The 12,847-nt window shown below is 39.4% G+C and overlaps 1 protein-coding gene across 1 annotated transcript in view; it reads right to left on the bottom strand.

Moving 5' to 3' along the window:
* Positions 1-12,847, bottom strand: part of trpc6a (transient receptor potential cation channel, subfamily C, member 6a) — a 179,311-nt gene that overhangs the window by 41,041 nt on the left and 125,423 nt on the right. The window contains exon 8 of the mRNA XM_039744343.1: positions 10,686-10,881. Within this exon, the coding sequence (XP_039600277.1) occupies positions 10,686-10,881 (196 nt within the window). The remainder of the gene's footprint in view (positions 1-10,685; positions 10,882-12,847) is intronic.

Here is a 12,847-nt window from a genome sequence, read left to right as displayed (position 1 = left end):
AGTATCCAGGAAACAATAAGGGACGCATACTGCAGCGGGGGCTACATCCCTTGGGGGCCAAGCGCAATTTCATTCTCAAATACGGGACGATTCCGTATTTTAAAGGACGGGTGGCAACCCTAGCTGCAGTAGCTCTCTCTTGGGCTGTGAATGACCGCACCATGGTAGTACTGCTCCGGTTGTAAGATGCAATGAAACTCTGCACTTTTGCAGCCCTCTCTTGAGATCCCTCTGGAAAATTGGTGCGAAAAGTGTGGTGTTTCTCAACATGATGCCTCCGCACATTGTAATCTTTAAATACTCCAACGCAATCATTACAAATTAAACACATTGGTTTGGCGTTTGGATGTGGCGGTAAAATAAACAAGTATTTGTCAGTCCAGGCAGGGTTAAACTTACGGTTTTCATTGGCAATTTTACGTTTCAGTGTTGAGAAAGACATATTGATAGTAATCTAAGCTACTACCGCACACACTGCATTGTTTGCGTGTTGCAGGCTACGTAATTTACGTAGGAATGCTGCTTTGCGGGACCAGACACATAATAAATACTTTATATTTATATTAATATACTATATATTTATATTAATATAATATATATATATTAAATTATATTATAATATATATTATATTATAACAATTTATGAATAATATATATTAATTTATTATCTATGGGCGGAACCACGGGCTGGGCCACTCGGAGGTTGTTTCCGTGCCGCATGTGGCCTGCGGGCAGCCAATTGAATAGCCCTGAAATAGAGTGACAAAATAAGATCCTCCAACCATACTTGTTCACTAGTCAAATCTGTGTCTCGGACAAAGGGCTGAGGTAGAATTTAGCAGCAAATCTTCTTGATATGAGCCACAGAGGTGAATCAGTCCTTAGCAGCCTGGCAGGGTTCTCTGACAACTCATTACCTGCTTGCACAGACTTCTAAAGTGGTGATGTGATGAACTTTGGAATCTCCTCCTGTTAAGGATCCCTTTTGATTTATTTTGGCCTTGGTTCCTCCCCTTTGCACACATCTGGTCAAGTCCCACTGTCTACAAATCACATAATTGGTGTTGGATGGACCATTTTATATGTCCCCTGATATGCCAGTTATCTGTGAACACATTCTCAGGTTTAAGCCTCTTTAGATCACTTACCTTATCCACACATACACACCTGCTGTTTAGAGATTGGGTTGATTGAGGGTACAAGACATTTAAAGGGTTCCTTAGTAGGCTGGGGGCCTCATGTATAAATGGCATGTAGACATAAAACTGTAGCATACGCCGGTTTCCATGCTCACATCGAGATGTATAAAAACTAATCTTGGCACAAAGCTACAGACATTTTCACGGCAGTCTCAGACCATGCATACACACGTTTTTGGTCAATTTTGTAAATGGGCGGCACTCAGTAACAAAACAGTTGTACTGTTTCTGTGTAGTTTCCCTTTCTCACATCCATGATGTGGGCTTTATCAAATACACTACAATTAATTGCGTATTGTTTACAAATTTAAGCTGCTTGAATGGAATCATTATGTAACAATGTAATGATGCATGGAATAGCCAAACTATTCTAGCTAACTTGGCTGCTTCAGCTTTGTTAGTAGACATTGCAAATGGGAGAATTAGAAGAGAATGCATATTTAGAGATCATACTGATTTATTGTCCTGTGATAATGTCATTTTAGATTTCCATGAGCTATCCTCTTGGAGCTGTGTACTGATCCGGGGCTGGGTTTACAATGGTGGACTTTGAGGAATTGTTCCGAACCTGTTCTTTTGCAAGTTCTGTCCACCCTCGGGTTTTTAGCCACAGGAGCCTTTCAGCATGAACTGGCTGACCAATTGGGTATTTCTCAGTCATCACTGAGTCACGGCATGTGAGCTGTATGGGGTGATATTATCTGCTTGACATCCAGATATATAAGATTTCCTTACCCAGTGGTTGAACAGGCAAACAGCACACTGCAGTTCACTGCAATGTCTGGTTTTCCCAATGTAATTGGAGCAGTCGACTGCAGGCACATTGCTATAAAGGCGCCTTGAGAAAATGAATTTGTTTATGTAAATAGAAAATATTTCCACTCTGTTATTGTGCTTCTCTATAGTCTGCTGAAAGTGTGTTGCATTCTGCAAGTATGTAGCTTGCTGCATGATGTTGGACACAATTATTGCTTGCCTATACCTTTCTCCACATCTCCTACAGTATCCACTATTGCATTTTGTGACTCCAGAACAACTTCCGTCAGCACACGGCCAGATGTTTCCTCTGTGGTTTCTGAGGCATGGTTGTGTGCGTGGGTAGTGTCTGAAGATGTGCTCGCCACAGCAGCACCATCACTGCGTGGATTTGTGTCCCCAGCATGGGGGTCACCTTTTGTAATATTGTTTGAAATAGAATAAACAGTAATACTACATCTGCTCCCTGTTTGTTTGTCTTATTAAATGTGAAAATTATTTACAGTTCAAGTACGCTTGTTTTTTGCAATGTGTGACTTTCTGAAATTGAACTTTTGAGTGCCTCCACTACGCTGTACCATTCCATCACTTTCCTTTTGTTGCTTATATTACAGCTTTAACCACCAAATTGTATGTTTTTCCTTGCCTCCACTTCACTCAGCAGAACCTCCATTTTGGATTTGTGGAATTTCTTCTTTTTTACACGTGATTTTGACACTGTCTTTTAAAAAAACACTGAATGGAAGGGGCTATTTATATTGATTTGCATATTCAAATTGGAAAAATTCTGGGACGAGACAGGGTGGCTGTAGTCACGTGTATATACGTTAAAGTTCATGTTGATTACAACAACAACAACAACTTTTATTTATATAGCACATTTCCATACAAAAAATGCAGCTCAAAGTGCTTTACAAAATGAAGAATAGAAAAATAGACACAATAAAAAATAAAAATAAGTCAACATTAATTAACATAGAATAAGTAAGGTCCGATGGCTAGGGTGGACAGAAAAAAAAAAAACTCCAGACGGCTGGAGAAAAAAAATAAAATCTGCAGGGATTCCAGACCAAGAGACCGCCCAGTCCCCTCTGGGCAATTAGGGCAATTTATAAAGTGTGTAGAACTTTGCTCATGCACTGTTTTATGCATCTAAATTTTTTATGTGTATGCACGTTTCTAGTTTTGTCCATATGCCATGTTATAGTGTGAATTCTACACATGGTGTTATACGTGAGGCTTCAGGTGTATGGGGAGAGTGGGAGATCTGGAAGGGAAAGGCCTGAATAAGTGTATGTTTTCTCAAACAAGTGAACCTCCAGAACTGACAGCTTAAAAAAGTATTATTAAAGCCACACAGACAATTATAAAAAGTTATTCACAATAATTTAAAAACAACTGGAAAAAAGGCAAAAGATGTGATGTACACCACAATGCTGGAAAAGATTGATCACAATGGTTCATAAATGGTTGATCGAAGGATAACGGTAAGTACTTCTAGAAAAATCAAACACCAAAAAAAATACAATTTTAATCAGATCTTTTCATTCTAGCTTAGTTTTTGCTGCATTCATTTTTATGGAAGTTATCCCTTTAATGAAGAAGATGAAATTAAACTCATCAGTTCTTACAAAGTTAAATGTCATTGCATCCCTGTGTTTTCCAATGCTGTATCTGTCCTAGTGTCTATATAAACAGGGAATTCTGGTTTCTATATTACATCTTGCCTGAAGAAGCTTGCATATTGTAATCTTTTTAGTTATCCAATAAAAGGTGTCATTTTGCTTGAGTTCTCACTACATCCATAATGGGTAACAACAACACCCTAGTACTTGTCACGCATGAGCGCTTGGGGAGCAGCTTAAGGATCCGATTCGCACCACAAAAAGTCCTGCCAGAAGACAACGACAGCGTACTAACCTCTCTCTGTTTATTTCTTCAGAAAGACCGAGACACCGCTGCTGTAAGACTTCTCCATCGATGACGTCAGATCCCCATACACCATCACGATTTACTCAGCATCCCATGTTCTAATTTCCGGTCCTTCCCTGTAAACTGTCTTTCCTACCCTTCAATGTCTTTTGAGTTTTGTGGAAAACGATTGACCAAATTTTGTTACAGTATACGGGGCTAAAACCCAAACCTTTATGAGTGTCTGTCTATCTTTACGGTGCTCTTTACAGTGGCGTAGCCGGCAAGATAGACATCCGAAAATATGAGTGAAAGACAAGATCTGAACACAGTCCTCAATATCCTGGCAAACGAGCTCCAAGCCGTCAAGATCCAGCAGGTGGCTACTAAGGCGGTGCTTGCCGAAACTAAGAGGCAACTGGCAGCAGCCGAAGTGGTAAGGCCGGATCCCGCGAGGCCTCCTCCACCATCTCTCTTATGGAGGCGGATGACATAGAGTCGTACCTCTCCATATTTGAGAGGACGGCAACACAGAACCAATGGCCGCGGGTGGAGTGGCATCCATCTTGGCTCTGTACCTAAAGGGGTCTGCGCAAACCAAGAGACCAGGTGCCCATGCTGCCATGCTGTTTCAAGTGTGGTGACCTGGGACACATACTTCCCACTTGTCCTCTCAACATGGAGTAGATGGACTGCAGCTGGGCCAAAGGAGAGAGGTATTGTGCTCTGTTGAACCCCCTGGCAGTCACAAATTCGGGAGTGGTGTTGTTGAATGGGCACTCGGTGGTACCATTGTTGCTCGCCGTTATGTCCTACCGCAACAATGGGTCGCTCAACGAATCAGCATAAAATGTGTACACAGGAAGACCAGATCGTTTAAGTCTGTGAACTGCTACATAACCTGGGAAGGGATTCCTAAACTACTGTTGGTTGCTGTAATGCCAGAGCCCTCCTCTTCAGTTATCTTGGGACAAGACTGGTCAGAAAGTAAATGCGGTAGAGCTATCACCACTCCTATTCCTAGGTTGGGTCTGACTATGGAGGGTCAAGGGGCCTTCCCAGCTGCTCCCACGCCGTGCTCCTCGGCAACTAATGATGACGTCGACAGCCCGGGGGAGCTCTCTTTGGCAATGGACCTCAACCCGGAAGTGCAACTGGATGAGGACCCGGGCAGGAGGCTGCTCCCATGGATCGGATTCTTGACCAGCTCACCGGCATAGACTTTCAGTTACGGTCTATGCAGGCATCATTTAAACGAGAGCAGTGGAATGATGATTCCCTGAAGTTTGCCCGGAATGCCATCATGTCCGTGGACGACATATCGTCAATAGACGATACCGTGGATGGACCTAACGGTGGGAGGTCTGCAAACTAGCTCACGCCCACCTCTTAGGCACCCATCTCAGGGCCGAAAAAACCATGGAGAGAATAAAAGCATTTTAGGACATCCATCTATCATCCACAGACAGATGGCCTCGTAGAAAGATTTAACCAAACACTCAAACAGATGCTCCGCAAGGTAGTCAGCACGAACGGTAGGAACTGGGACCAACTTTTACCCTTAGTACTTTTCGCCTACTGGGAGGTGCCTCAAGCCTCCACGGGTTTTTCCCCTTTTGAGCTTTTATATGGGTGACAAACCCCAGGCCATATTGGATATACTAAAAGAAGGCTAGGAAGGAGAGGCACTTCCCTCCACCAACCTCTTAGAATATATCACGCAGTTATGCGATAGATTGGATAAAATTCGGCCTCTACTTAAAGAACACATGTCCAGGACTCAAGCAGCGCAAGTCTGGAATTACAACCGGAACTCCTCCCTATGCAAATTCCAACCAGGAAATCGTGTAATGGTGCTTGTGCCCACCTCCCACTCCAAGTTGTTGACCCATTGGCAAGGGCCTTACGAGGTTAAAGAGAGAAAAGGGCTCGTCAACTATTTGGTGAGTCAACCAAACCATCGGCCGAGTGAGAATGTTTATCATATTAATTTAATGAAGCCATGGAAGGACAGGGAAGAGTGTCCTCCTTCCGGCCCTGCCCTCTCCCTGTTCTCAGAAAAAACACTTAACCTCGGTCCTAATTTGGCATCCCTCCAGCGACAGGAGCTTGAAAGAGCAATCTTGCCCGTCCCGGAGGTGGTCAGTGAAGGACCAGGTTGGACCTTGCTGATTCAGGACGACATAGTGAAAGACGAGGCGAAACGTGCTGAGGTGGAGCTAGAGGTTAAACGAATGTTGGACATGGACATCATTGAGGAGAGTTATAGTCCAGTCCTGTCATCCTCGTGTCTAAGCCAGATGGGTCGTGGAGATTCTGTAATGACTTTAGACGTTGTAACCAGGTCTCCAAATTTGACGCCTATCCCATGCCCCAAGTGGATGAGCTCCTTGAGAGACTAGGGACGGCCCGTTACTTGACTATTCTTGACATAATGAAGGGTTATTAGCAAATTCCCTTAACGGCATCTGCAAAAGAGAAAACTGCATTTAGTACCACTAGCGGGCACTGGCAATACAAGGTACACCCATTTGGGCTGCACAGGGCACCAGCGACTTTCCAACGTCTGGTAAACAGAGTGCTAAGGCCCCACCAGTCCTATTGTGCTGCCTACCTCAATGACATAGTCATCTTTTCTAGCACCTGGGAGGAACATGTAGTGCAGGTCTACGCTGTCCTCCTGACGCTAGCGAAAGCCGGGCTACGTATCAACCCTCAGAAGTGTCACTTTGGGATGAACGGTTTAGTGAAGCCACAGTGTTCTAAAGTTAAAGACATCCTGGAATGGCCCCATCTGATAGTCAAGAAACAGGTGCAAGCCTTCTTAGCATTAGTGAGCTACTACCGCCGGTTTGTACATCGGTTTTCTAAGAGGGCCACCCCCTTGACAGACTTTACAAAGAAAAGGGCCCCTTTACATGTGTAGAATGAAGAGACGGAAATGTGACTTAAAAATGGTCCTCACAACGGCACTTGAATTAAGAACTCCTAAATTTTCACTTCGTTTTATCCTCCAGACCGATGCTTCGGACACGGGTGCCGTGCTGAGCCAGAGCAACACCCAGTGATATACCTGAGCCGGAAACTGTTGGACCGAGAGATGCGGTATGCTGCGGTGGAGCTGGAAGCCTTGGGCATCAAGTGGGTGGTAACTTACCTGCGGTACTACCTGCTGGGCCAAGAGTTCACCCTAGTGACGGATCATGCAGCCCTCCAGTAGATGGCCCTTCACAGGGAATTGAATCCTCGGGTTACCAGGTGGTTTTTGGACCTGCAGCCGTATAAGTTCACTGTCATTTATCACCAAGGTAACCTCCAAGACTCCCATACACCATCGCGATTTACCCAGCATCCCACATCCTGAAAACGATTGACCAAATTTTGTTACATAATACGGAGCTAAAAACCCCAAATCTTTATAAGTGTTTGTCTATCTTTACAGTGTTCTTTACAACAACAGATATCCAAGACACCGAAATGTACTGCTACTACATGGAATTGAAGACCCGATGGAAGAAAATGGCACACCTTGACAGCAACATCTTCTTCTTAACAAAACACAAAAAGGAAAATCTTATCCCGAAAGGCATCATGATAAGGAATCCAACCATACACACTTATAACATGCAGTACATTGGTCTCCTCTCTTGCTAAATGAATCTTAGCCTGGAGAGAATCTCACTTAAAGGTTTTCCAAAGCCATATCTCTCCTAGTGTCTATATAAACACAGGTAATTCTGGTTTCTGTATTACATCATGTCTAAAGAAGGGGGCCTGAGGTTCCTTGAAAGCTTGCATATTGTAAATATTTTTATGTAGCCAATAATAGGTGTCATATTGCTTGACCTCTCACTGTAAATAAACTTGAAATATTAGTTTGTACTCAGCCCATTCAATATCTTTGAACCTTTCTATTTTGTATTTTAACAGCACTAGTCCTTTAGGCCACCCAACCCCCCAAAAAAAGTCAGGCATTCTAGGAACCTGCTGGTTCATCTGTTTTCAAACATTCTGCAAGCAATGTTCACATACTCTTTGCTAGCCATCATTTTCTTTATTTCTATTTGTATATTGAATTTTTAGTTTTTTTCAATATTTGCAAATATAAACCTCTGCAGTATACTGGGTTGCTTTTAATGTTGTAGTTTTTTCTTTTAGTTTTATCAGTTCAAAACATCAAGTCACAACAAGTAGAAAAAACAATAATAAAAATAGAAAAAGAGAGTGCTAGAAGTTCCAAAAATCATAATAAAAACCCAACCCCTACAGTTCAGAGAGCGATATAAACAAAAGGTCCATTATGAAACAGGTCTTTGTGTATTTAAAAAATCAAAAGAAAAACAGAACAAAGGCAGAGGCCTGGCAGGCTATTTGTGAAGAAAATTAATGAATTCTTGCCAAGTCTTGAAAAAGCTTCATACTATTCCTTTTAGGGAAGTTTAGTTGTTTCAAGTTTTAGATAAGACATCACTTTCTCAATGATTTATAGAGAAGGGATTGGATTCTCCCAGTTAAGCAAAATTAGCTGACATTCAGGAAATATGGTATACGAGATCTCAATAAATGTAGCATTTCATAATCTCATACATAATGCAATTAAGGGTTTAGGAGTGATTGTTAAACCAAAACCTTTCCCCAAAAGTGAACTGAGAATGAGGCAGTCCTAAAGCATATGACCTAACAAGGCTGGTACTTTTTGAAATCATTTGCAATACTAATTTTCCGGCTATAATTTACACCATTTTAATTTTGAAATATGTGTATGATGTACAGTTTTAAATTGAATTACTTTGCTTGTCACAAATTGATAAAGAGTATGTGTCCTATGAATCATTAACTTCCATTTTGTGTCAATAATATTAACAATAGAGCTGTCCATCATTGTGTAAGTTCAACTACTGTACTTATGCATACGGTAAGATTAATTGATGCTGTCTGAAAATACCACAGATATCTTTGTCATAACTAAGTATTTATATATAATGTATAGTTCTTGTTTTTCTTGTAGTTATTTAGATGTAGTATATAGTACTTACATTTATAGATAATGTTTCCTCAAACAGAAATAATAATCAGCATCAAGCTGAACAGTCAACATGGTACTGTGTTTAGATCAAGTATACACCTTGTGCTGATTGCACTCTGGATATTAGAACATTAGAACAATCTAGACGAGAACATGCCATTCATCTCAACAAAGCTCCCCAGTCCTATCCACTTAATCCTTCTAAAAAAACAAGAAGTCTACTTTTGAAAGTCCCTAAAGTCCTACTGTCTACTATGGTACTTGGTAGCTTATTCGAAGTGTCTGTGGTTCTTTGTGTAAAGAAAAACGTCCTAATGTTATTGTGAAATTTGCCCTTAACAAATTTCTTAACTATTTTACCATGTTCTTGATGAACTCATTGTAAAATAATAGTCTACTACAAATTATTATTATTAGTAATAATAGTATTAATTCCCTTCATAATTTTAAACACTTTAATCATGTCACCTCTTAATCTTCTTTTGCTTAAACTGAAAAGGCTCAGCTCATTTAATTTCTTTTCATAATTCATCCTATATAGACCTGGAATGAGGCTTGTCGCTCTTCTCTGGACCTTTTCTTGCTCTGCTGAGTCCTTTTTTTAGCATGGAGACCAAAATTGCACACAGTACTCCAGATTAGGCCTCACAAGTATGTTATGTAAGTAAGTAAGTATGTTAAAGCTTGAGAATAACCTCCTTGGATTTGTACTCTACACATTGTGCTATATAACCTGACATTCTGTTTGCCTTCTTAATGGCTTCTAAAAACTGAATGGAAGTTGATAGTGTTGAGTCCACTACAACTTCTAAATCCTTCTCATAAGGTGTACTTTTGATTTTCAGACCTCCCATTGTGTATTCAAATGTAACAATTTTTACTTTCTGTCTGTAATATTTTACATTTACTGACATTATACTTCATCTGTCACATATACTCTAGCCATTCTGACCCAAAACATAACCTTAATCAGAAAATAGGTGTAATGCCCAGGTATCACTGGTAGATGACTAACGACATCAAAAATTAATTAAAAATACACATTGAAATGTTTTCAGTTTCATTGTATTGACATTTGAGATTGCTGAAGAGTATGTTCGACTGAATTGGTTATATCCAGCAAATTCGCTTAACAGCAAAATGATTTTTAAAGGTGACCAAATTCTTTACTTAACTTTACTTATTAATCATATATTTTGGTAGAAAAAGGTGACTGATTGTGCTATTAGTATTTTATACTAAAGAAGATATGGACATTTGCATGCTCCAAAGTTTTTAACTCTTCAGAAATTAGGCAGCTGTTCTCATTCATTATATGGTAGCAATTGAGGCATCTACAAGGATGAATGGCTGCTGTAATGACAGGGCTTATAGACAAAGGATTACAGAATTATTGAGTCCCTTTCAGCTCCCAGGAAAGCAATGACACAACCCATTAGTCAAAAAGAGTCGTATTTTCAGCTATCAGTACTCTTTTTTAATCTTTTCTATACTGAATAATTATCTTTTCTTTTTTGATGGTCTGTGCATTTTCTGAGAATATGTAAGAGGCAAAATAAAGGTTTTTCAGTGATATTTAAACTGTATAAACCTTTAGAAATGATTGGTAAAGCACATTCCCAATCTGTTTCAAACAGCTAATTAAAGCAAGTCAAGTCAAGACTTTATGGCATCTGTATTATATTGCTGATATACTGTATACCTTAATTTTAAATGTCTGTCTTTTTATGTGTTTCATTAACATACCACACATGTAATGTACACTCTGTGAAAATGAAAAACTGTAAAATTACCTCTATTTCTTGAAAGGAGTTGTTGATCATTGCAATCAGCATATTCAATAGGACGATAACCATGGTCACATTGTAAACTCCATACAGGACATAGCCAATATTTTCAATGAATTTATGGCTATAATTAATCACAACAGATTTAACTTCTGATAATCCAAATATTGCCCAGAAAAGTGTTTTAAAACTTTCTTCAACTCTGTAAAGGAAATAAAGACATGACTATTTTTTGTTGCATTTTATTGTACAATACAACATATACTGTAATTTGGAGATAGGTGATTCTAAGAACCTGAGCTACTATGTAAGATATTAATCCTCTTCAGGCTTTACTGCTAAATATAATTGATAGCAAACCCAGATGGATGTTATTTGAAGTAATGATAAGCTTCAAAAAAGAAAAACATTAGCCTAATTTAGCCGATACAATAGCCAAACTACTTCTGACTTGTAGTTCATCTTTTTGTAGCATTGCAGCTCAGATAATTTTGTTTTGTGTATTTCTAATACTAATTATATTAGCAGAATGATTATTAGTTTTGTGTAGAAATAGACAGACACTACAATGTTCACTGCACATCAAATTATGTTTGCAAGTGACAACTCCAAACATAGAAGATTCCAAATGCATATTATAATGCAATTTTAAAAATTCTCATTTCAACATGTTTTCCACCTATTATTTCTTAATAATTAGGTTCATCTTGTTGGTCTTGTTTGTGGTTTCTTGCCTACTTGCTAGTTTTAGAAATGTAGATTTTTAACTATAAAACTGAACTTTAATGGCAAGCAACAAATATACATAAAAATGTTCTGAAATGAACCAGTCACTCCACCCAGAATAGTTTGTCATTTCCTATTCCCCCAGAGTTTCCAAAATATTGTCAAAAATATTTTCAAGGCATTACTTTAAACTTCATTGCTTAGTAACTTGCCCCATTTCTTTGCCATTCTCTGAATGAAAAATTACTCGCTGGAACTTTTCTGAGCTGTGTCTTTTAGATACCTTACACTTGTGCCCTTGTGTTTCTGTTGAAACGGTTACTTAAAGGCAAGAATCCACCTTTGATCTGTCCTTCTTATGTTAAGTGCTTATAACATGCCACCTCTAAATCTATATTTACTTGATACGAGTGGATTCATCTTTTGCTCATACTCTGCAGCTCTGTAATCGCTTCCTTGTAATACAGAGATCAGAACTTCCCCTCCAACTTTCCCTCCATGTCAAGAGAGTGTTGAGTTATGCTCCACATATTAAATTATCAAGCATCATGTCTGCTTCCTTAATGAGTTCCATAGAATATATTGCCAGGTCAACAAGGGCAAGATTCTCAAAATTTTTTTCCTAAGATGCATTTTTTAGCTCCATTGCCCATACTGTTCAATCACATCTCATACCGTATTTCTATATTCAAGATAAAAGACTTTTTCATATTAAATGTCATTGCTGCATACAGTGTCTTTCCATGGCTGAATTGTGTCCAGGCCTTTCTGAAAAGATAGTCAATGTAGTTTTTTTGTATCATAACATACTGCTTTCTGTTTTTACACCAATTCTTCCACCATTTGAATACTGCATCTTAAATTACTCCTTGAAGTACCCTATATGAAAAGATTTGTGTAGGTCAGGGTCAATTTGTTCTGCTGTACTTAACTTCTTCCTTCTCAACATATGCCACTTGGCCAAAAAAAAAATTCACACATTCTAGTATTTCATTGGACCGCCTTTAGTTTTGATTACGGCACACATCTGCCATGGTATTGTTTCAATAAGCTTATGCAATATCAAAACTTTTTCTTTTATTGATGAAGAGACAATCAGACTGCTGTGTAGTCTCCTCCAGCTAATCAAAAAAATTCTCATTGGGGTAGAGGTCTTGCCTCTAGTGTCCAATCAATGTGTGAAAATAATGTCTCATGATCCCTAAACCAGTATTTTACAGGTTGAGCCTGATGAATCCTGGCACTGTCTTCTTAGAAAATGTCTGTGCCATTAGGGAAGAAATCCATCGATGGAAAAACCTGGTCATTCAATAGTCTGCTGACCATTTTTTTGGGCACATATTGTTGCTGAACCTAGACCTGACCAACTGAAGCAACCCCTGATCATAACACTACCCCTACAGGCTTGTACAGTAGGCACTAGGCATGATGGGTCAGTCAAT

The sequence above is a fragment of the Polypterus senegalus genome, chromosome 2 (assembly GCF_016835505.1).
Source record: "Polypterus senegalus isolate Bchr_013 chromosome 2, ASM1683550v1, whole genome shotgun sequence".
NCBI lineage: Eukaryota > Metazoa > Chordata > Cladistia > Polypteriformes > Polypteridae > Polypterus > Polypterus senegalus.
This window is presented reverse-complemented; position numbering and strand designations above follow the sequence as displayed.